Genomic DNA, 25,313 nt, shown 5'->3' with positions numbered 1-25,313 from the left:
ACACATCTGTGCCAAGTTTGATGAAAGTGGCACAAACAGGATTTTGCATCATCACACATAACATAGTATAACTATAACCATGTATAAAGATCATCTGGACAAATTATTTTGCGCTAACTTTTTAAAGGAATTTGATTGGTCCGCATTTTTTGTCGCCTTGCGACAAAAAAGGTCACTTGCCTCTGTAACATTTTTGACGCCTCATATCCCATTGACTTTGTACACAAAATGTAGCTGAGCTTTGTTGTGCCTTGTCTGAACAAGGCTTTAAAGGTAGTAGCCCACATTTGTCAAAACAAGCAGTAGTTGGCATGGAGTTTGGATATGATTACAGTAAACATGTACAAAATAGCATTTCAATCTGCCTCTTACTTTGGTAAAAACATATGAAAATGTAACATGATGTTTCTTCAGATTACCTCTTGTTCAACAGTAACTCAAGAGTGCGAAGCGGCGGAGCTCAAGATCCAATCCAGGGACGACTCATAAAACAGCACGTTTGTCTTTCTTAATCGATATAAAATAGGAGGAATTAGATTTCTGACTTACATCACTTCTAGACTTCTTTAGAAATACGTTCAGGCACTTGAAATTGTCATTCGAAGGTGTCTTCGATGGGAAAAACAGTGATGTCGCATCGTCGATTTGACAATTCGCAGAAAACTGCGCAGCACTACTATGAGCATACTATGAGGCGCCGTTTGTAAAACAATTATATAGATAAATTATATGTTATATAATCATATGAGCTCCGCGTTCAACAGTAATTTTGCACCATTCGTAAAAGCATCGGGACGACATGTTTAGAAATTGATTCTAAAACCCTGGTTCTCTCTCTCTAGAATTGAATAAATATATCATTGACAAAAGGCGACAGATGAATTATGATACTTTTAACTTGTCTTTCAAAGTCATAAAGGACCTATTTCATCCCGCTTCGAGTTTTGTGGGTTTGCAAATATGGGCTACTACCTTTAACATTTCCTAGGACTCTATGATGAAAAATTAGAAATGTAAGCCCTAAGGGAAATGGTACTGGATGGGGTTGTGGTCTTGCAGTTGGGTTTTCCACCATCCATCTTATAAATGACTTTCTGCAGAAAGTCATAAGTGTTGGCTGCCTCCCAAGGATAATCTACCCAAAGAACGAAGATGGCCTTGAAACTAAGGTCCACTCCTTGGATGAGGGACATTGCCTCCAATGCAACACCATCACAAATGACAAACACTTGCTCCGGCTTGAGGATGTCTCCAAGGGCGAGCACAAATGGTTGCTTCTGCTTGCAGTTTTCGAGGTAGTCTGGAAGGTTTGTTCCTACCTGAAGAAAGAGAAAATTATGGTGCTCTATCACTTTTCAGATCACATTATTACAATTACGAATTCTTATGACATGAAGAAACAGTGGAGAGTATTTGACAAATGCAATATGAAATGTTATTTATTTTTCTTTTCGTTTTGTACATGTCATCTCAAGACATGTGTAAATCAATGTTGTTAAAATAATTTGAAGGTATTAAAAGAAAACAAATTTCCATTCATTTGTGTGTTGGCAATGAGGCATGGGACAAAGTATAGTAAAATCTCGATTAGAGGCGCATAATTGCTCTTTTTAAAGAGTTCCATAAAAACAAAGTGGGGGTAAATATTAATAATATCTGTCTTGGGAAAAACAGCGCAATATATCTTCAAAGTATATGAAGAGTTTGTTCGTAAAACAAGTTAGATCCACTTTTGTGACTTCAGAGAAAAACGCATTTGTTTGCCAGATTTTGTACAGACTTCTATGGAAAAGTGAAATTAGGAAGTGCATTTCTTCATAAGTGCTCTGAAAATTTAGCTTAATACTTTTGTTCAAAAGACAGGCACAGTTGAACAATGTTCTTATATCAATAACTCAATTTTCATAAAAATTGGATCTAACCCCTTTTGCAAACTAATGGGGTGTTGCAAGAAGGTTGCAATCAATTGCAAATAATTGCTAATTTTGAAACAACCATGCTGATTGGCTCAGGGTCTGCCCTTTTAAGAAGACATGCATGCAGCAATGATTTGATTGGCCAGTAACAATCAGTTGCAACTTGCAATCGATTGCAACTTTCTTGCAACACCCCATAAGTCTTCATATATAAATGAATTAGTATCAATAATCCCAGAAATATACAGAGTGCAATCCTTCAAGTCAGTTCGCACCTCTGTTTGAGATTTTACAGTAGGGACATTTCCAACAACACAGTAAAAAATGCATATTTTGTCATCTTTTTTATTTCATGATTATGTCATGAAAAAGAACATGATATATGCTAGCTAAAGCAAACTGAAAATGAACCACAGAGAATAAACTGGTTAAGTGAAATAATTGATGCTCATCAGTAAATGAATAATAAGGACAATTTAAAGGTATTAGGAATACATGTACTTGCGGTATAAAATAAATTTCACAGAACCTTAATAATTTAATGCATGATACATATTAGATGTGCTGGAAATAGTAGAACATTCGTCATATAACAATGATCCAAAAAATCATTTTGATATAGAACTAACACAGATATGCATATATGGGACAGTGTTAATCTCACTTTTTGACGTTGGGTGATGTCAAAAAGTATCAAGCATGTTTTAACCTATGATTCTAAAAATATTCAGTACATTTGTGTTGAAATGTTTCCATACTACAGTGCAAATGTGAAGTACTTTTGGCTGAAAATCAATCATAGGCCTATTAAACTTAAGCAAAATTTTCCACCATTGACCAGAACTCCATGTTACCTTTAAAATTGAAAAATTAACACGCTTAGACTATGTCCGAGGCTGATTGATTCGCATTTCATTAAATTGATTTTCTTACTGGGCCGATGTCGATGAAGGCTTTGGACGCCTCTGCCCTGCTGCATCTCATGCTGCGCTTCCCCACCTTCTTCATTCCTGGATTCACGATGTGTGGAAGTGCAAGAAGTGCCATGGTCTCCACTTCTGCTGCAGGACACGCACTGGCAGAAGATGCTGCACAATTAGGAAGAAAACAAATTGAATAAGATTAGATATTATATAATATAGAATTCCCCAAACCACATTAGGTGAATGACAACTTAAGAATCATCCCATGCCCCGTTTTATTTCACCAAGACCAATGGCCGAGGTGAAATAAAACGGAACATGGGATGATTCTGAATTCGGAGTGACCATAGTTTGGCATAGGGAATGACAAATGGTTTGCTAATTATCGTAGTATGGAAATAAAGTACTTTATAAAATGATTTCATGATCCTACACAAAATTTTGATTTGGAAGAAAATGAACAGGAATTAATTTCGAGTAGATGGACCATTGCCATATTACCAACAACTTCATGGTTTGGCATGATGACCTATCATTTCAAATTACAATTAGCTCATTTCTTTTCAAGACCCCCAATGATGTTTTGCAAACAAGCAACATTACCATTGAAATCTATATTATAGTTAGAATATGCTAAATTAATATTCTCTAATTGACCTTTCTCTTTGTTCCTCCTGGAAATCTCTCTTTCCCCATTCCAAATATCATTTCTCTATTTGCATCAATTCCAACTTCAATGTTGTAATTCAATTAAAATGTGTTGGTTTTTAAAAAAATATTCTTACGGAGATGGGGAACAGTCAAAGCTTCCTGCCATGTCGGGTTATTGACGTCTGCATACTTCAGTACCAGGGGAGCTATTTTTGGCCACTCTGAGAACAGCTTATCTGCAACCTCTGGATAAAGAATCCTGAAGTCCTGCTGAATCTGGGATAAATGAAAAAAATGTTACTAGTATAAATCTATTTTCAATTTGAAAGGGAAAAAGCAATATGGGTAATTCCACAGAAAAGTGGACACTTTACCAAAACTTTAATCTTTGAATAGGCTAAATGTAACATATACAGGTATCATTTCAAAGAGGAGCTTCTGGTTTCTAGGGAAAAACTTTAAAAAAAAAATCGGTCTCCATCTCTTGCAGTTGCACGAGGGTGATCTTGCTAAAGTTAATGTTCACATGTACTACATGTCGATGGGCAATATCAGGTGCAAACAGCTTAAAGAGATAGGTCAGTAGTGGGGCAGAACGCCCCATACATACAATGTATCCCACATTTGCATATTATAAAAAACATCAAAACAATTAAAAAGTCTAGTCAGTGGATCTGGTGGATCTAACCACCTGGAAGTGGTATGCATGGTTAGAAGAGATTCGTAAAAAATGCTATTTAGTGGTTGTTAGGGCAAGTTAAAATGAAAAAAAAAAATTGAATGTCATGTACAAACCTTATGACATGGTCACTACTCACACCTTTGTGAAAAGTCACCACGTATGAGCCAAGTATTAGAGACAAATCACATGAATTAAAGAAACCAAAACAAATTACAAGGCATTTAAGAGAGCCTTTTTTGTCAATGCCCCGTAATTCCTTTTGATGTCCTCAATTAGATGAGGATGGATTTTAATAGCTGAGAGATACGAAGTTTGGACACAGCTCACAGATACAGTACGGGCCGATTATACACAAACACACACACACACATACACACGCGTGCACACGGGCGGGCACACACACAGAGTACAGTACAATGCAAGGTCCACAAACACAGATACATCGGCCTATTAATAATAGCCTAATGTTTGGTCTAGCCTAGGCTAGGCTAGGCTTAAGTTAAGCCTAGATTATTACTACGTACTAGCGGCTATAGCCCGCTTTAGTCTGGATTACGTTGGGCTTAGGCCGTAGCCTAGCCTGGGTTAGCCCGAGACTCCGACTCCGAGTCTGAGTGATAGTAGGCCTACCAATACATGAATAATGGAGTTTAATTGGCGCTAGACGGCAGCCCGCTAGTGCATGCAGTTTCCCACCGATTCAATAACGTTTAGACCTCACATTCACACAAAAGGTACAGTGGGTCCTAAAGCTACGCACCATACAAATAACATACACGCGCAATGCGACGCGTTCAAATCAGGGTAAAATACAAGTACACACGCGATACACACACACAGTAAATTTCAATATCAAGATTTGCATGACTCAAATGCATAGGCATTCTGCGTAGCTTTAGGACCCTTCATTTTTCAAAACAAAATTTGACACCGGCATTAATATTGACCTGAAAATAAGCGTTAACATTCAACCCTCGTAATTTTCTCTATCAACTTTGGAATATGTAGAATCAAGATATAAAAATGAAATTGCACAAGCCAATGATTGCCATGATTTTTTTAGCTGCTGAAAACAAAGTACGTAGCTTTCGGTCCCCCCATCAATTCATACAGTCAGTGTCACACTCATGACATGTCATGCCATCATTCACGGTCACTTCCGACCACATGCAGGTGCAAAACTGCACTAACTGTTACACGGTAGACCTAATGCAGTTTCAACTTACCCTTGAAAATGTCTATCAACTCCTCCATCCCCCATTCCAGCAGTCTTTGCCTCACGAAATCATCCATCGCCGAACGAAAAATAAAACGGCTTATTCTAGCCTAGCCCCGGAGACCCGCCGCTCTGCGGCGGTACGTTGGGGCTGCTGGTCGCAGTTAATTCTAGCCCTGCAGGCCCAGCTAGCTAGCAGCGCACACAGCTAGTGATCAACATAACTTTTACTCGAACCATCGCGCGGATCGGCCAATACAGTAAGCGACCGCGCTTGTTCCCAGTAAGCGCATCAAAGGAAACCCGTCAAACGTAACTATTGCACTTAGTTATTCATCGATGACAGATATTATAGTAAAAGGGAGCAAAGTAACTGATAATTGACTGATTTTCAAGTCAATTTTACTTGACTGGGAAATCTAGTTAATTATTTGACTAGACTGTTTTTAGAGTGCACCAACAACGCTGGCCTGGGTAAATAGAACTGAAAATAATTTAGGTGTGTGGCACTCAGAATTATCATCATTGTCCTTTTATTATCACCAGCATTGTCGATATTTTCGATTTGATGATTGTCACCATCATTACTATCATCGTTCAATGGTAATTGCCCGAATCACTGAATTATCAATTACGATGTTCATCATTATAATCATTATCAATACCACTTAAAGTTATGGTATAGTTTGGGCTGAGATGGGGTTTCGTGTTTTGACATTTTGTGAGATATAAAACCACTTATAATATGAAATATTAGATCGCATACAATTCCAACATGATTTCTAAGTTTGTTTGATTAGTTTGTTTGATCAAAATCCATTTTGAAATGGCGGAAATATTAAAAACAAACAAACAAAAAACAAAAACCAAAAAAAGCGGTTTTTGTAAAAGGTGGAGCCCACCTTTTATTAGGACTCTGTGGTTTTGGATATCTCAGTTATTTCAAAACCAGTTTTCATCAAATAAACTTTTAATTCCTCTTAAAATTGTATGTTCTTTAATATTTCATATAGGTGGTTTCTAATTAGTTCACTAAAAGTTAGAATCTGAATCCCCATCTCAAACAAAACTATATCATCCCTTTAAAGCTACTGGAGATGTGATTTCCTTTTTTATTCAATTCTACTCACGCAGGCAGCACTCTCGTAGTAGGCCTTGTTGGTCAGGAGGTGGTTGTGGATCCGACCTTCGTTGATTGCCTGGTCGAGTGGCACGTTCATGAACAGGGTTCGGAATATCACCTGTTTCATATCGGGAGGATTGGGGGGGGGGGGGGTGGTTAAGGACGGGAGAAAGTGTATTATAAACAAAGGGTAGCCTACATAGAGACAGACGAGGAGAAGATTGAATAAATTCAAACATGCATATTATGCTGCATAAACATTGTAATGGATATACAAGTACATACGTACACGCATACATACGCATAGTACATATCCATATGTATGTATGTATATTGTATGTATGTATGTATGTATGTGTGTATGGATATACGTATATATAATGTGTGTGTTGTGTGTATATTCATGTATATAAGAGAGAGATTTTACTGACATCATAGTTGTATGTGCATTATGTAAGAATGGAAATTAAAAAGTAAAGATAAATAATCAGTTTCCAGGACTGGTTTTAGTTGATTTGGCAATAGCTTACATCACACTAGGGTCATTATAATAAACAATTCTCCAACATATTAAGTGGGTAGAGAAACTGGGCGGACGAGACAGTGCTAATGTAAGATTTATGGAGTTGTCACGTCTTATATTCATAGAAATAGAAAAGGAGAGGCAGAGGGAGAGAAAAGCAAGCAAGGAGGGAAGAAAGAAAGATAGAAAGATAGACAGACAAAAAGGAAAAAAAGATGGCGTGAGGGAAAAAGCAGAAAAACAACAAACAAAAGGAAAGATCCATGGGCATGGCATTGTCTTACCCAGGCATTCGCGGTTGGAATGCGCAGACCACCGGACGCACCAACCACCATTTTCACATTTCCCTGGCGATCCACGATGACGGACGGACCCATGGTCGAAAGAGGGCGCTTGCCCGGTGCAAGCCTATTGGCTAAGAGATCCCAGCTCGTATACTTGGTTTTAAAGTTGAAGTTGCGAATGTGGTTGTTGGGCACGATGCCAGTGGAGAGAGACAGGTGTTTGCAGCCAAAGCTTGAAGTAAAAGGCATTAAAGAATGAGTATCATCATTCAATGTCATAATCAATTACTCTAATTACTTCTTTTTAAGAAATGTGCACGTGAAATCTAATCTGTCACGAGGCATTACCATTCACAACTGAAAAAAATAGTTTTATGAAATCTCTTAGAATGTTACATGATCAATTACAGTTGCGAGGAGGTCTATCATCACAACCGGTAAACAGAAACTAAAGGCATTCAGTTTGATGACATGGACAGATAAAGGGGTGAAGTGGGTTTATTTGCTTTTTACTAGTATTTCACACTTTCCTTCAATGACAAATATGTTTGAGACCCAGGTACCAAAAAGAGATATTACAAAAATTTAATGACAATAACATGGCTTACACATTTGAAGTATATTTAGTATAGTTGCTACGACTTTTCTTGAGAGTTTTTGGATACCCTTGTAACAAAATGTATTAACATGAACGGTAAAGCATGACCTGCGAAAGAAAAGGAACACTACGAAAATGAGATTGGCTTCTACTAGCCTGTAATAGGTATCTAGAGAGGTATCTTGCGATCTGCATTTCACAGATCTACAATCTCATTTTTATTTCTATGGTAATAATCTTTATGCAAAAGATATTTGAGCGAAAATCTGAGATTCTTAGAAGTATGTAAATGAGGAGGGCATTGAATGGTTAAAACCAAATCTTACCTGTATCCAACTGAGGTCGTGACCGACACTGCGTCACCGTTCGGAGCCAGGACACTGATGTGACTCGTGTCGCCCTCCTCTTCACTGTCATCCTCGTCCTCGCCGTCTACTTCATATGCGAGGTCGTATTTGCTCCCTTTGCTAAACACGACAACATTCTCGTGATCATTGATGAGGTTTCGAATAAAGGTAGAGAACTCTCGTGACCTGAGATTTTCCAGTGTCTGTGAAATTGGAAAAAAAAAAACAGTGATTGTACTCTAACAGATTTCTCAAAGTAGTTGTCAATCACATTACCAAGAGGTCTAATTTAAAAATTCAAAGAGCAAATGGTCATTTTCTAATTTGGCAGAGTAAAAATACTGCCAGCAGTATCATTATGCTCTGAAATAATACATGTTCCTCAATTCGACGACCCTTTAGTCTTTTTATATTATTTTTTTTCAAATTTAGAGGAGCCGCCATTCATGTCATGAGCTCCTTTATCACCCACGGCGGTCTGTTTTTTGTTGTTGTTGTTTTCTGCGCCTCATACTGGATAATCAATATTCTCAATATGCGATGTTATACAGTAATTCCGTAGATTCGTTTGAATTAATCCGAAGATTCGTTAATCGGAAAATAAAAAGGAGATGCGTACTGTAACGACCACTCCAAAATAATGAACCTTATTTTATTTTCGGATTGACGAACTTTTGGAATAACGAACAGCAACCAGGAAAGCAGAAAACCATCAAACAAGCAACAAGTAATAGTCAATAAATAAAACAAACATACTGTTTCCGAAATGTACCTGTTCCAGTTTCTCAGCGACATCCTCCGAGGCCTGGAAGTTCAAGTCCCCGAGATGCATTCTGGACCCGAAAGCAAACTTGCCCACTTCGACAAAGCGATGATACAGATCAACAATCTGGTTCTCAGAAATGGGATCTTCTCCCGACAGTCCGAAATCTGACAATTTAAAGACAGTCCTGTCCTCGTTATTTTCTTTTTTTTTTCAAGTATCAAAATTTACCATATCAAAGAAATTCAACGACCGATTGACAGGCAAACTATTTGTAGTCGTATTATTGTTTCATGCCAGCGTGTAAAACTTTCAAATTCTGTAACTCTCTTATCTCAACTTCACTCTTATCAATTATTGCAGACACATTTTAAAGTATATCTGGAGCGTCAATTTCAGAAATGTTTGAGTGTTGGTGACTATGTTATAAGATGATGTTCAGACGATTGAAAAAGAAAAAAAAAATCCCGACGCTTCATGCAAAAGTTTTGATTGTTATACTGCAACTGTCAAGGGATTATACAAAATTTGATATCGCAATGCTCATATCCCACTTATATAATGATTACATCTAATACCATTAGGACACTGTAGGAGGTGGATGCAGTCGCGGAAAGAAAGAGCTGGTTGGACAATGTGAAGGAATGGACAGCGCTACCCTTGCCAGATCTCCTCACAACAGCCCAAGATAGAGTCGGATGGAAACGGTCGACCGCTTACTATTCCTCGTGCCTCCCCTACGATCGCAGAGGTCGAGGTATAAGTAAGTAAGTACATCTAATACTACTTCCCGTGGAAAATATTTTGTTTAGTAGGCATAGGCCTACTAAACAATGTTTCGCACGAGGTTTTCGCTGTTGAGGGCATTAATCATTAATCTTCCACACATTTTTTCCACAGCTTTCATAGCTTATGTTCCTATTTTCGTCATCACCTCAGAGCACTATAATCAAGATAGTCCGATTTCTAAACTGCGAACATAGCCAGCAATGTCTTAGAATTAACAAAAAAAGGTCATTTCAGTCACTTACTATGATAATTCAAAAATCATCAAAAGTGATACAAAAATGAATGAAAGGGACGTTACTCCGAATCAGGATACTAGAATGTAATTTTACCCGTGCTACTTAGACGCCGGTAAGATGTCGTAAGATAAAATAAATGATTTACTTTTCGTGGACATAGAAGTCCCACTATCAAATCTTTGAGAAAAGTTTGGTTTCCTTTTTTGATGATATTGAATAATTACTTATTATGTTGTATATCAAGTAGATACGATGAGATACAGAATAGCGTGTAATATTTGGTAACCAACAAACAGAAAACTCAGAAAGAAAATCACCTTCCATTGTCCTGAGCATGAATTGTAGAAATGGTCCACTAGAAGTCAGTGTGGTTGAGTACACGGTAAGGTTGGATGGGGAGAAACCTCGCAGCGTTTCGACCTCCATCCATTCGGCCCGGTAATTTTCCATGTCGGCAAGAGTCAAAAGACCACCTACCAAAGGATTAAAAAAAGGTTTATGAAAGATATCGAAAAAGTGAGAGAAGCTAAAACTAGAAGGACGGACAGTAGACAGGTTTCTGACTTCGCTGTCAAAAATGGGAAAGGAAGTTATCAGTTTGTCGATCATGTGCCATGTGCCATTGCTTCATACAATATGGATAAAATTGATAAAAGAGTTGGTAATTTGTGAATCTCAAGTATGATATAAGCCTGATTCGCATGGGTTTCACTGTAGAGTTCTTCGTACTTCGAGGGAAATTACTTCGTAAGTCGAGGGAAGTTAAGAGTTTGCCTCTGTACCATATCAATCCATTCGGATGGAACATTCACCATTTATTTCCCCATTATCAAAACCATCACCTACATTATGGCAATGCTTCTCTATCTCCTACTGTACATTCTCTCCATCCCTTTCCATCTTTCCCTCCCCCTCCGTCTATCTGTAATCTTACTCTTTATATTCCTATTTATCTGGGTACATACGTTATCATTCGTTTCATACGCCATGATGATACTGTGAGTCATAAATTTATCATGCGTTCCATACTCTACATGCTCTACTTATATCATACATCATAGAATAGGAGTATCACCCTGTTATTATACAAATGATGCACAGGATAGAGTGTGTTAGTGTAGGCGTGGTGCAGAGTGCATGTTGCACTACATTGTAAATACCCGAGAGTGAGCTACGCCTCCACTAACGCCACGAAATAATCCTGTGCATCATTTGTTTTATAAAATGGGTCGAAAATTCGAAAACTAACATCATTTTTCAGCGTTTTTCACGTACCTTTGAGGGTCAAGACGTCCGAAGATGTTCGTCCCAAACATTTACGCACGTCGCACTCGCGGAAGTCCCGCACACACAGTATAAGTATAATGGGGGGTTGGGTTTCCGGACACTTAAGTTCCCGCATGAAAACTTACTTATTTTACAGAGAATATGCACCCTTTACCTTAAAGACTTGATATAGACTCCTCATATAGGCCTACTAGACAACATACTCTGAAAACGGCGTGAGAATTAACCTGCTAAATCGTTGGATTTGCTCTTCAAAGTGACTCCATGTACGCGTCCGGTCCCATAACCCTTGGTCTACTGTACTGTACAAAGTGTACGTATAGTATATAGAGTACTGGGAGTACAGTGTATACGTACGTACGCCACACATGTTATGCACACGGGAAGACAGGCCGGCCGGCCGGCAGCCCGAACTAGAAGTTGTTTACAGGATTGACAGCGCGTATGCATGCAATTCATCAAAGGAGCCGCCGCGCGCACAGACGATCGGCAATCTACCATAGGATTACAGGCAGTGCAATTGTACTGAAGTAAAGGAAGGAGGTGTGTCTCATTTCAGCGCTTCCTATTGGCTACATTCTTGAACCCATTTTATAAATGACAAATAACGCACCATTGCAACTTTCAAGTATCCTGTATCCATTTACAATATACTATGTAATACATAGTAATACATTGATACTAACTTTTTCTAGAGTGGTTCGGGCAACTAATACCTTTAGAATTCAAATTTCGGTTGCCAGAAAGAAAAAAAAATGAATTGGTTCGAAATAAGAGGAAACTTACAATCCATTTGAATCTTCATTGCGCGACCAGGCCACCAAAAGATAACCTTCTTGGACATTTGGTGGCCTGACGTCAGTTTAGAGTGGCTCCAGGCCACTGGACAACCACTTTGTCGATGCCTGCGTAATAATCACAGATAGATAGATAGATAGATGAAAGAAAGAAAGAAAGATAGATAGATAGATAGATAGATAGATAGACAGATAAATAGAGATGTATAGGTGTATAACACATGGGTATGAACGTATTGTGTTCCATAGTGAATAGGAAACACATAATCATAGAAAATTGGTAAACTTACAAATTGACAATTAACTCACCCCCATTCTTAATATCTGCGACGAACTTCTGGGCTGTTTCTCCCGAATAAAACTCATCTGGACCGTCCTCAGCTATTGCCTCAAGGGTAGCGGCCAGGGCCGGCCTGGTAATTGTGTCGCCGACGATGGCCACGCGATTCTCCTCTCGAATAGTATACATAGTCCTGTTTGTAAATAACAAATTGTACACAATTTCTGCGTCGCAATAAAAATACACTCCGGCGTTTAACAATAGTGCATTATTTGTTTTATGAAAAAAAGATGTTCATAACTGCGGATACTATCACATTAGATGTAACTTAATTGGTGCACTAATCTGCAGATTTCGTCATCTTCTCTTCTCCTTTATCTCTCTTCTTTCTTACTCGCAGTTGTTTCTATTCTTTAATTTTGAATACTTCCCTTCTCTCATAATCATCCATCGCTATGTAAATTTATTATTTCATTAATGACTGTAATAACGTCATTTAGACAATGTTCTGAATTCAACGATATGGATGCTAAATGTTTAAAACGTTTGCACCACATCATAATCTGTTTTTCTCTGCTGCAGCTATACTTCCAACAATACTTTAAGAAAAAAAGACTACTAAATATACTTCCACATACCTCACAGTGGGGTATTGGTCCCATTTTCCATCTAGATCGTCGAGGGCTTTACCGAGATGTGACCCGACCCGGAAGCCATTCCTGGCGAGGTCGATGACCGGCCGGAAGAGATCGGACCAGGGCAGTTTCCCGTAGCGCTGGTGAGCTTCCCACATACCTCGCACCTCTCCGGGGATTGCAACAGACTTCGCTCCTTGGATAGAAAGCGAAACGATGAAATAAAGTTCTCTGTAAGTGTAACACCTTCACCACCAACCAGAGTTAACTGACCACAATAATCATTATGTTTCTTTGTGTGTGTGTGTGTGTGTGTGTGTGTGTGTGTGGTGTGCGCGCGCCCGCTCGCGCTGTCAGTATGCCCACTATAATAGTGGTAAAAGTATACGACATAATAGTAGCAACAGGTCCTGGGGGGTGTTTCATAAAGCTGTTCGTAAAGTTACGAACAGCTTACAAGCAACTGGTGATCAGTTCTGATGTGCTATACTTATATAGCACATCAATACTTATTTCAATAATTCAGCACAAGAACTGATCACCAGTCGCTCATAAGTCATTCGTAACTTTACGAACAGCTTTATGAAACAGGGCCCTGGAGTAGTAGTTTAGCATCGTTGTCAAAATCATTATCATCATTAATATTATCATTATTTATCATCATTATCAATATTAATACATCTTCTTTTGACTGCACCATTCTTATGATTTCTAAAAGACTCAAATCTTTGTGTATAAATGCACTTTCATCAACAGACTCACCATACTTCGCCCCATCTTTTCCCTGCCCGTCGAACATCTCGGGGTACGTTGCGTTGTAAGCCGTCTCGAGCGCGTTCAGTGCCTCCACCTTCTCGTTGGTTCGGTTGTAGACGACCATAAAAAATCCACCTCCGATGCCCGAACTTTCCCCGTTCATGACTCCGACACAGAGCATACTGGTGATTGCGCTGTCGACAGCAGAGCCATTCTGTCGGAGAATATCCCTAAAGAGGGCAGGACAGAAGGGGGCACAGTTAAATATTCAACTTTCCACAATAAATCTCATACAGGTTTAAGGTACCCCAAGTTGATGTCTTCTCAAAGTACTGTCACTATTTACGTAATTTCTACAGCTGAAACATTAACTTACAACTAAGACATAAAACTTAGAACCGCACAGGGACAATTTTCGATTTCTTACTTAGGACCAAAACTTTGGAACACATTGCCACGAGAAATGCGTGAACAAAGCAAAAGATCTACATTTCGTAAATGCCTTGCAGATTTCCTACTCTTATATATATCATACTGTATCAAGTATCATTAGTTTTCTATGTTAGAAAATTAATGATGTATAGATATTCACAGTCATTTCAACTAACCATGTAATAATTTTTCTTTTGTATGTAGCTTTTAATATGAAGATCAAGGTGACCAATCTCGACTAGCACTTGTGCTAACTTTTGGTTTCCTTGTTAACAACAGCAACTTTGTAGAATTATGCTACATGTATCATATTAACTGTCAAATATCATCATTCAATCCTGTTATTATAAAGGAATGACAGATAAGTATATTTTTTCACATATGTATGTAGATACAATTGTGTTATGATTCTTATATGTACATGTTCAAAATGTTGTTGCTAATAAATACTTCAAACTTCAACTTCAACTTCACATGAGGTGCTGAACTTTCTGCTATCGTAGCGGGTTGAAATAGTCTTGGTTGAGGTGGGGATTCAGATTTTAACTTTTAGTGAGATAATTAGAAACGATTTTATTGGATATTTAGGGGTATACAATTCGAAGAGGAATCCACCAAAGTTCATTTTGTGCAGACCGGTTTTTAAAATGGCTGAGATATCCAGAAACAAAGTGATCCGAATTATCATCTATAAGTTGGTACTATCTTTTATTTGGACTTCTTTGTTTTTTGATATCTCAGCCATTTCAAAACCAATTTTCTTCAAATTAATTTCGCATTACTTTAAGAATGGTATGCTCTGTCATGTTTGATAAAGCGGTTTCTAAATATCTCATAAATGCTAAAATCCAAATCCCAACTTCAATCAAAACTATACCATCCCTTTAACTTGACACTTTGATTATTGTAGGAGTAGTGCGATGACATTGCTACACAAGGGCTCCATATACATGACAAAGATTACTTGTAAACAGGATGCTACCAAGGCAGAACTTGGTTTGTATTGTTGAACCTAATGATGTGCACAGAAGGAAGCAAGTAGAGGAGTTTTTAATGTGCATCCTCCAGCTGTGCTGGCCACAGAAACATATTCTGCTCGGTGATATACGGAGGAGCAGGGAGGTGTTAGAGAAGGAGAAGAAACAAAAATCTCTCCTTTGTACCTATGCTCCGTGGCGCGGAGAAGATAACATGTGCTCTATCGCAGGTGCTAATAGACAGCATTTCTATTTGTGTATGCACTAATTCCTCATTCACAACAAACCGAGCGAGCAGCAGTTCGCTGTCCCTTTCAATATTTTGGCAGCAATCATTTATTGTGTAAAGAATAGTACACTCAAATAAAAATCAGTGAAAATAGTATTTCTCTAACTGTAAGTTGCTATTGAACACTCTGGAACGCGCATAGGCTAATTATCTTACTTAACCTGGCAATTATGCAAAGTTATGCACAAATGTGGACAAGATAGAAAAACGCTAAACTTTTTTATATATGCTAGTGATATTCCTTTTTTTTTAAATCAGTCCTGGGGTTTTGATAACATGAATATTTGAAGAAAAACTGAGAGGATTTGTTCCATAACATAAACCAAAAAGTTCCACACAGGATTTCAACATTTCCTTTGAAATAGAGCTTAAAACAAAATATTGTTACATTTCTTCTTTTTTTTTATTTGGTCTCCATACCAAACCTCTAAGGAAAAGCGGCTTGGAGGATGGGACATCAAGTCAGTGGAATGCGATAGGCATTCATCGGCCATGCTGCACAACCTACTCATAAATTTGCACAAATTGGATAGAGATTCCACTCCTTCTCTAACACCTCACTGGGAACGGTAACCAAAAAGCTGTTTGATATGCCAAATGCTCGATGACAGCTCTGTGATGCTGTCTTCAATAATATTTACGCCGAAAGTTGTCATAAATATTATCCGTAATCATCATCTTCTCAAGGAAATATTTGAAGATGGTTTTTCGAAAAATCCAGCTACTCCAGAGAATGCTATGATCAGTGTATCAAAGTTACACACTGACTTCACTCAACCAGGAGAGCATTGACTGCTGTAGAATAATGTTACACATTATGCCATATCAGCATTATTGGCATCATTACTTTATCAAAACATTTATCTAGCATTTCAAGTAGCTACATGACATTTTTACCACATGCATACCGTGTTTACAATGTTCAATAACATGCATACAGCCAAACCTTTCTTTAGCGGCCATTTAAAACTGTCATTTAAAGGGATCGTATAGTTTTGGTTGAGACTTAACTTCAGATTTTCATCATTTTTTTTTTGTGAGATAGTGAGAAACCTCTTATGAAATATAAAAGAGCATGTAATTCCATGAGGATTTCAATGTTTACTTGATGAAAATTGATTTTGAAATTGCTGAGATATCCAAAACAGAGCGATCCTAATAAAGTATGGGACCCACATCTTATTATGATCGTTTTGTTTTACTTTCTTTTTTTGGATGTTTCAGCTATTCCAAACCCGATTTTCATCAAATAAACTTTGAATTCCTCTTAAAAATGGTATGCTCTGTACTATTTCATAAGTGTTTTCTTGGTATCTGTCAAAAAAGTTAAAGTCCAATTTTCATCTCCACCAGTACTGTACCATCCCTTTAAGGGGAGCAGAAGAAAAGTGGCCTCTTAAAGACAACGTTAGTGGGTACAATATACAGGTTGGCCGTCATACAGGATCTAGAACACTGTACTGGGGATTTAGTGGCCACATACATCAGGCGGCCGCTAAGAAAGGTTTGGCTGTGTTTATAATATGTATACCCATACGTGTATTTCTTTTCTACGGGAACATATATACCTTCCCAGTTCGGAACAAATATCAATATCAGTTGCAACTGCTGCCGTCTGGTAGATCCCGGCATCAGAACCTGATATGATCAATAAAAAGAACAAATCATTTTGATTCATCTCATACTTCTCTCCAAGAACATTCGAATCGTGGACTGTCAATTAAACCAGAAGAGCGGCCATTAAGATTTTCGATTCATAATAACTCGAATATCGATAATTGATAGCTTTATGCTTACGGTGACTATGTGTATCACACGAATTTGAGGCGTAGACAGCCTAAACTCAATTCGATAGTTTCGAGCTTTCACCAGCTATAGTCTCGCCTCGTACCTCTCTGGTATGTGAGACAGCAATGATGCGGTGAAGAGTGTCTTATGGCATCTGTATGATTTGAGTGCACTAGTTCCGTAATGGAGACTTACCTGCGACTGATGGGAGGATCACCGCGGACGCTAGGACCGCTAGAGCAACCAGCACTCGTGGTGAGGGTGTGCCTGCCATTACCATTTCAGTGTTGTCTGTCGCTGAGCCTTCCAAATCCCGATCCTAAACGTGTCGATAACTTCGATGTTAAAAAAAAAATATGATGTGTCTGTTTGCGCAGTTATGTTTAGTCTTCCTTCCTGCCTCATTCAAGTTCTCTTTCATATCATGAGAGACGTATATTCCATACACACACCACGTGAAACTGATCGATGCGTGGTTAACACAAGGTCAGCTATTACAGATTTCGAGGTACTGAAAAGACAGAGGGGCACACGGGCCTGTGATTGGTCAGTTGTTGTCATTCGTTTCTACCTGATGATGTGATAAGAAGTAAGCTACTAATTGTGTGAGGTGTACATCATGTAAAAAGAGAACTATTCTTTTCATTGTCTGTTTCTTGTGCTTGTGGTCAAACGTGACTAATTTCCATACTTTGACCTTCCGTAGGGCAATCAAAATAGTAATCAGCCTTTACCTGGGAAAAAAAAAAACGATTTTCAATCTTCAATAGCCAGAGAAGTACAATGAGTAAGAGGTCAACGGTCTTTTTTCCCCGTGGTCTATTTCAGAAAAGAAAAGTTGTTTGAGTGTATAGGACGTTGCATAAGTTATGTTCATCATTTTCGTGTTTATATCTCCCTCCCACCCACCCCTCTCTCTCTCATCTGATTCATTCTCTCCCTCCCTCTCTAATATCTTTCTCTTTCTCTTTCTCTCCTTCTCTGACAATTGTGTCAAATCTCTCGTTGTATTTGTTGAGCGAGTTCGGGACACAGCCTTCGTTAGAGCTAATAAATCTCCGCAATAAAACGATAAAATACAATAGCCAATATTTACCGGGTGAATATAATCTTTTTCCCCAAATTCAAATGTCTCGTATGGCGACATTTATGAACTTCAGGCCCTGTCAGGAATCATGTCTTTCCCCAGTAAAAAAAAAAGGAGAAGTAATAATGATAACAAAATAAGATAGAATAGAAAAATCAATATAAACGAGCCAAAATCAAAGATGACCCGATGTCGAAATACTAATTTGACTTGGACACAGTGAACTAGAAACAGGGTAATGATTTATATTATATTATTGGCTTCGTTGTTCTACGGTGTTAATTTCGTTCCAAATATATGTTCATTATAACAAGTTTCTGTATACGAAAGGATTAACCGAACCTTAGGTATTACGAAACTTTTATTTTAGAATAAAATTTCATATGTGATAACAATATGATATATATGATGAGTTTTATTTCAAGATGACTTAAGCGCCATTTTCAAACATTTCAAAGTAAGTCTACCATCAGATAGAGCATAATCAAACCTTTCCAGTTACACCTCACTTGTGACATAACAAGGATAATTCTAGAAGGTATGATTAAAAATATCCTGTATTTCATTATCATTTTCTTTGTCCTAGCAGCTTTAATGACAAATATCTCAACTTAAGATTGGAGTTAGCTCTTTTTATTGTGCGATAAAATTCTTCATATATATTTTGACTAATATGAATGGACGGCCGCTAACGAAAACAATGTGCGTACTAATGAACCGTATTCATTTTCGGATTAACGAGCCTTCGGAAAAACGTACCTTCGGAATAAGTAACTGCAACCAAGCCAACCACCCTCCTCCCTGCATTCAACGTTCATTCAGTTTTATTGGGAGAACCTCCCTCTATATTAAAGTTGATGTAATAAAAAGAGCAAAGTCGTTATAATCACATATTTATGCAACAAAAAAAAACGACAACATTGTTATCTCTAGTTAAAAACTGGAGGTCACGTCCTTCCCTCCCTCCAATATCACACACACATACCGGCACACACGCACATGTGAACACTTTTGTTATATATTTTTCATTTGACTTTTATTCAATATCATGCTCTCTTTCACAATGAAATTAGTTGAATAAGAATAAGCAGCTGTTCTTGTCATTTGTGCTGCTTAATCATATTTTCTTTTCTTAACGCACACGCACACACAAACACACGCACACACAAACACACACACATTCACGTCCGACAACTGTAGAAACCTGGACAAGTCATTTCTCTGTGTAGCTTTATTCTTTCCTTAATTCAACGACGTGCATAGGTAAAATGATAATAATAAATGCACCTAATTCATGATTAAGGTGTTTGTGATAAAAATTTACCGCACTGATTGTAAGAATATTAGAAAACACCATAGATTGTTACAGTATCAGCATGGGAAAAGGCAAAATCTGATAGATATATAGTATTATTCGCCCTATGGGGGAAAAGTATTATGAGTCTCAAAGAGAGGAATATTTTCAAATTGGAAATGAGATCTCCTTTGCTCTGCCTTAATCTTCTTATATATCCGGGAAACGTCACAAATGAGCTTTTAATTCTCCCTTTTATATTACAGTCCGACCTCTCCTATCTGGATATGTCGGGACCGGCGCTCATCCGGATAAGGGATTTGACCGGACATATGGGAGACTAATAGTTTAATTTTACCCAACGGTAGCTATACATGTACGAATATTAATGTATCAATTTTGCGTAAACATGTCACGTCCTCTTCAGTTGGTCTGCGTTATAATAATGTGATAATTTACGCAATGAACGATCGCCTGTACCGTGCCCTGATTTAATGAATCCATGTTCTTGCGGTGATTTAAGGGTAGTGAGTGTCTGAATGCATGTTATTTAGATGAAAATTAATTGGATGTGACTTTATGTTAATTGCAGATTGGGAATAATATGTAATTTCTGTGAACTTGTGCAGGAATTTTGTTTGAGTTTGAACTCCCCCTTTCCCCCTAATCATTAGATTGAAAGAGAAAAATCCCGCCAAGATCACATCCGGATGATAGAAAGATCCTGATAAAGGGAGGCCGGATAGGAGGGTTCGGACTGTAATTGGACCCGATTCATTTTTTTGTTAAGTAATTGCTTCTTTGTTACTCTAGCAAAGGAGATGTGTGATATCTTCTTGTTCTAACACTTTACCATTAATACAAACATCAACATACATACATACATACATGCACACATACACATGCACTCTATACATACACACACTCATACTGGGTCATATATTGCTTGATAGAAATTAAAAAACTGAAAACGTTACTTTTTTACACCATCTGACAGTCTCTTTAACACCTTATCACTGGCAGCGGGCTACAATTGCGTTATAGACCAGATTACATATTCACAATCTAAGCACATAATGTTTACGGGACACCTTGATATCCGAAAAAGTGTGTCCGAGGCTTGCCCGACATAGCAACAATAAACTCATGCAAACTTGGTTCCAAGTATTATCATACTAAAATATTCTCAGTTGAGACAGGTAAATGAAACAGTTCATTGTTTGGGTTATCAGGGGAAGCGTAGCCTTAGAGTTGGTGATGATAAGTAACAGACGATACAAACTTACTGCCAAGAATAAACGTCACAACAAACAAACACAGAATCATAAAACATATTATACTGACTGCGTGTATAGATGCCAAGCAGTTTATTTGGTTTAATTGCATTGCTGTTCAATACCATGACTTGGTGTGTTTAGCGCAGATATGACAGAATAATGGCTCTAATCACCTTTATGTGTGTTAATTGCATTCATGAATGATAATGACTCAATTTATGGCTATTAATTCGTTTATGATTATGGCCTAGTTTGATTATAGGGGTGATGCACACCGCGACTGGGCGAAAGGTAACTTTCATCAAAATTTAAGGACTTTGACTTCATAAACAAACCGACCGTATCTCAAACGAGATAAGGTCGCTTCATAATATGTAAACATCAGTTAAGCATTTGCACAGCGGCAAAGAAAATATTTCACTTAGTATGAAATCAGTTTGACACTGCACAAACACAACTCGAATGCTAACACCCTAGCTACCATGCCATGAAGTTTAACTCGTTGACACCAGATCATACAGCAATCCCTGCGGTAGAAACCAGTCGAAAAAAAAATAAACAAACAAACAAACAACAAACAAACAAACATAAACTCTCTAATGTCAGTGGTAGAGAGATGTGTGTTGACTCATGTACTGTCCACTCTGCTGAAAAAAAAGAACACTGTGTCCCCCTGTGTGAAACTCAATGTGAAACACAGTGAATACAGTGTGAAATCTCTTCACACTGCTAAATTTGAGCGTTTGAACAATGTTAACACACTGTGAATCATCAATTCACAGTGTGAAACAGAAAGTAGTATGTGAACTCTCTGTGAAAAACTATACCACAGCATGAAATCATCTACACATTGTTAAATTCGAGCGTTTTCACGCAGTCGACTATGTGAACACATGCACTGTGAACAAGGTGAGCACAGTGTGAGAAACCATGTTCTTTCCAGCAGCGGCAGACGTTCTATATCAATAACAATTACTATAATAACACGATCATTGCCGACAGCCGCTGTATACATTGTTAATGATTATAATGATGTCTGTGTTTATAACATACCATTTTACTGAGTGACTAGCCATATATCCGGTAAATTCGTCATGCGTTTGTAATCACTAGAACAGCATGGGGAAAAATGGCAAAAAATTGTTTTATATAATTATTTAAACGGATGTTTAACTTTTTGTTCATGACTCAACAGCATGATAGGAATTAAATGTGCATGCGGCAAATATCCAAACCGGCTACGACTCGTATACAGGTTAATGAATAAGTTTCACAGTGATACTTTATACACACAGTTCTTTTCCGACAGACATCATTGTATCTTGATCTCACCATACTTTAATCCGCTGCTTCCGAGGTACGATACTTAAATACCGACAAGAGTTTAAGTCATGTCAAAGCATGTAGTCAGTGAATTATAGGCTCCACAACCTGCAATGTCACCGGTGCCTCCAATGACAACATTCACATCAGACGATATATTTCTTTGTTGTGAACTGGTGGATGCGGATGGACCAGCGATTTCTGACCTTCAGTCAACATTCTATTAGCCTTTGATCGTACTCGACAAACCAAAAGTGAATGAAAGTCTTGATTACAGCACTCATCACTCTAGGTTAGCTTTCTGATCGACTTCAACGCGAACAATGACCTCCTAGTCATCACAATGCGAACGGGATTTTCAGTGGAGACCTCAGGCAGGAGGAAGTCTGCAGTAAAGAAAAAGTCAAGATAATTATTTCAGAATATTTCTTTGCTCAAATGCTGTAATAGTAAGCATGAGCATTAAGCGCGTAGCCTTTTAAACTTGATCTTTGTTCCTTGGTAAGAGAACTAACAGTCATCAAAATTTATTGACTGGCTAAAGAAATCTCGGCTGTTACCTGTAAGAAATACTGAATGGAGATAAGTCCGCAGTGATGGATTGTGGGAAGGTTCTTCCTGGAAAATGCCATGGTAACCGTGACTTCGTTTTCGCTGTTCGTATGCAGTCGGATGTCATCGCAGCAGCTGATGGTATGGAACTTCTCGTAGACTTTATTCCTCCCGATTCTATACTGTATCCGCTTCATAGCAGTGCGGAAGAGTGGTTATTGCATTGTTAGACGCATGAAAGATAAGAGAATATTTTGAATTATGTCATGTCTCCTGTTTTCGTCTGGATGACACCCGGACAGACACTATTACGACACACATTAAAAAGGTTTTGACAAGGTGTGGAGCATAAACAATACAGGAAAATGACCAAATGAAAATTTTGGTTAGTTTTCTTATCTAAACTGGAATTATCGTATGTACCATTTTGCCTGCAAAGGACAATATTTCCGGGTCAGCAAATTTATTTTGTGTCTAGATAATCATTTTGGCCCGAGTAGCAAAATTGTATTTTTGTTACAACTCCCGTTCACGCAAGCATAACATTTTTGTTTCGCCGGGCGGAGCTTCTTATCATCACTATAAGATGATTGTTCGTTTTACTGTAAAACTCGACTAAATAACAATTCACCCAAGGATTTGATTTGTAAGCAGACATTTTCTTCAGCAATAACATCTTGATCGCGGACACATTCAGAATCAATGAGGCAAGTATTTGGATATTATATAAAAATGAAGAAACAAACTTATGTAATTATCACCATTGTTGTAATGATTATAACTGTTGCTACTGTCAGTTTATCATTCACTTGATTGTTGTCATTAGTACATTTTTGTACCTGGACCAAACGAAGTTGATCGAACGCATTTAGGGATGGCGCCCTCTTTCGTCTCAGGGTAGCAGTGACGTAGACGACGGTAGCGTCTGATTCACAATAAACGTGGATTGGCGTCACGGCACGTCGCATGAACGGAACTGGTGACCCGATTAGTGACTGGAAATGAGAGTGAAAGACAAAGTTTCACGTCCACGGAGGAGGCCCACAGTTACAAGGTGACGTAACTACGTCACTTCGTAAACACGAAGTGTATGCTTTCATGACTGTTATCAGTGTTATGTTCCAAGTTGCTGCAATGTAATGTAGGTCTACTTGCATGCTTTTTTACAAGTTCGCTTTTTAGCGGCCCCTCAATTTTCTTTCCATTCTTTAGTTACTTCTCTATGTGATATATGTTGTATGAAATATACCGTCATTTTGAGGGTTGTAATACAATTCATGTAGGCCTATATTATTTGGAAATAGAAAAACAAGGTATAAATGGATGAATGTCGCCTTTTCGACACATCAGGTACAATAGTCATTGTTCCTTAGGCTGTATAGCGACAGTTGTCAGGTAGTTGTCCAGATTTCGACTATACAACATCTTTTGATCTATTTCTTAACCACCGTTTTGAGACATACACTTCCAAGAAGAAATCTTGACTCATATTACTTGCGTTTCACTTTTTAAACAATCACTTGCACTTTCCTCGTGGACTGATTTGCTGATGGTCTGGGAATGAGTAAAGTCATGCAGATGGACAACTTTCAGTCAGGCAGGAAATGTCACGCAGCGAGGAGGAGTCAATTTAGCGAACTTTTTTGAGTTCAATGGAGTCGAATGCACCGGGCTATGTTTTAAATACACACACTAATTAGCTGACTAGAGGCCATTCGGAAGCGCCGTGGTTTACAGAACTATTTGTATGTTAATCACTTTCCCCTCTCGACAATTTCAGAACAAAAGGCGATGAGTGTAGGCGTGAGAGTAGAGTGTTGGAAAGACAAGGAAGGGTACAATTCTGTAGCATTACATTGTATGCATTCTATTCCAACCGTCATTTCATGATCCCCTAGAAAGAAATAAATATGATACAAATGAAGTTATCCTGAACACTTAGTTGTAATTTAATGATGAGTGCATTTTACGTTCTAAAACAGGTTACCCTTCACTCCGAGACTATATTGGCTACCAATGGTTTAAAGCAAGGCATAATCTGTTCCTGCAAGCAGTCAGTTCATGTATTATGTGATAGCTATGACCTTCGTGTGGGACCACAACAACTGCAGTCTGATATACGTACGTCATGACCCATTTTTGTTTGTTCATTTGTTACATAAGGTTCTTTATCTACACGGATGTTCCTATGTTGCTCATACAAGTACTGAATGGATACATAAATGCAAAGGGCAGGACTGGTTTGGAAAATTCAGGAAGAAATCAAGAAGAATATTGACTGGGCAATATGCGTACAAAATATTATGTTCTCCATGGAGTTCATGAGATTCGGGTTGTATGTGGTCTGTTCAACGTCTGCAAAGACAAAAAAAAAAGTCTCTAGAATAATATGAATGTCTAAAAAACAGTTTAGCGAAGTTTCAGACGTGGGAATTTCAGAGCTTTCTTTTTAAGTGTCGGAAGAGTTCGGAAAAGACAGGATTGAACA

General features: G+C 38.1%; 1 protein-coding gene and 1 pseudogene across 1 annotated transcript in view; both read right to left on the bottom strand.

Moving 5' to 3' along the window:
* Positions 1–25,313, bottom strand: part of LOC139720795 (glutathione hydrolase 1 proenzyme-like) — a 39,765-nt gene that overhangs the window by 2,758 nt on the left and 11,694 nt on the right. The window contains exons 4-15 of the mRNA XM_071632466.1: positions 23,665–23,820; positions 22,834–23,016; positions 17,488–17,611; positions 17,073–17,142; positions 13,813–14,036; positions 13,054–13,246; positions 12,445–12,608; positions 10,369–10,524; positions 9,057–9,193; positions 8,243–8,466; positions 7,319–7,550; positions 6,519–6,629 (exon numbers count right to left, since the gene is read on the bottom strand). Coding sequence (XP_071488567.1) covers positions 6,519–6,629; positions 7,319–7,550; positions 8,243–8,466; positions 9,057–9,193; positions 10,369–10,524; positions 12,445–12,608; positions 13,054–13,246; positions 13,813–14,036; positions 17,073–17,142; positions 17,488–17,611; positions 22,834–23,016; positions 23,665–23,820 — 1,974 coding nt within the window. The remainder of the gene's footprint in view (positions 1–6,518; positions 6,630–7,318; positions 7,551–8,242; positions 8,467–9,056; positions 9,194–10,368; positions 10,525–12,444; positions 12,609–13,053; positions 13,247–13,812; positions 14,037–17,072; positions 17,143–17,487; positions 17,612–22,833; positions 23,017–23,664; positions 23,821–25,313) is intronic.
* Positions 173–5,465, bottom strand: LOC139711343 (uncharacterized; annotated as a pseudogene).

This window comes from Diadema antillarum, unplaced genomic scaffold (genome assembly GCF_040938485.1).
Source record: "Diadema antillarum isolate AM-2024a unplaced genomic scaffold, OU_Dant_1.0 scf00000000, whole genome shotgun sequence".
In the NCBI taxonomy this organism is placed as follows: domain Eukaryota; kingdom Metazoa; phylum Echinodermata; class Echinoidea; order Diadematoida; family Diadematidae; genus Diadema; species Diadema antillarum.
Note: the sequence above shows the minus strand (reverse complement) of the source record. Positions and strands in the feature narration are given on the sequence as shown.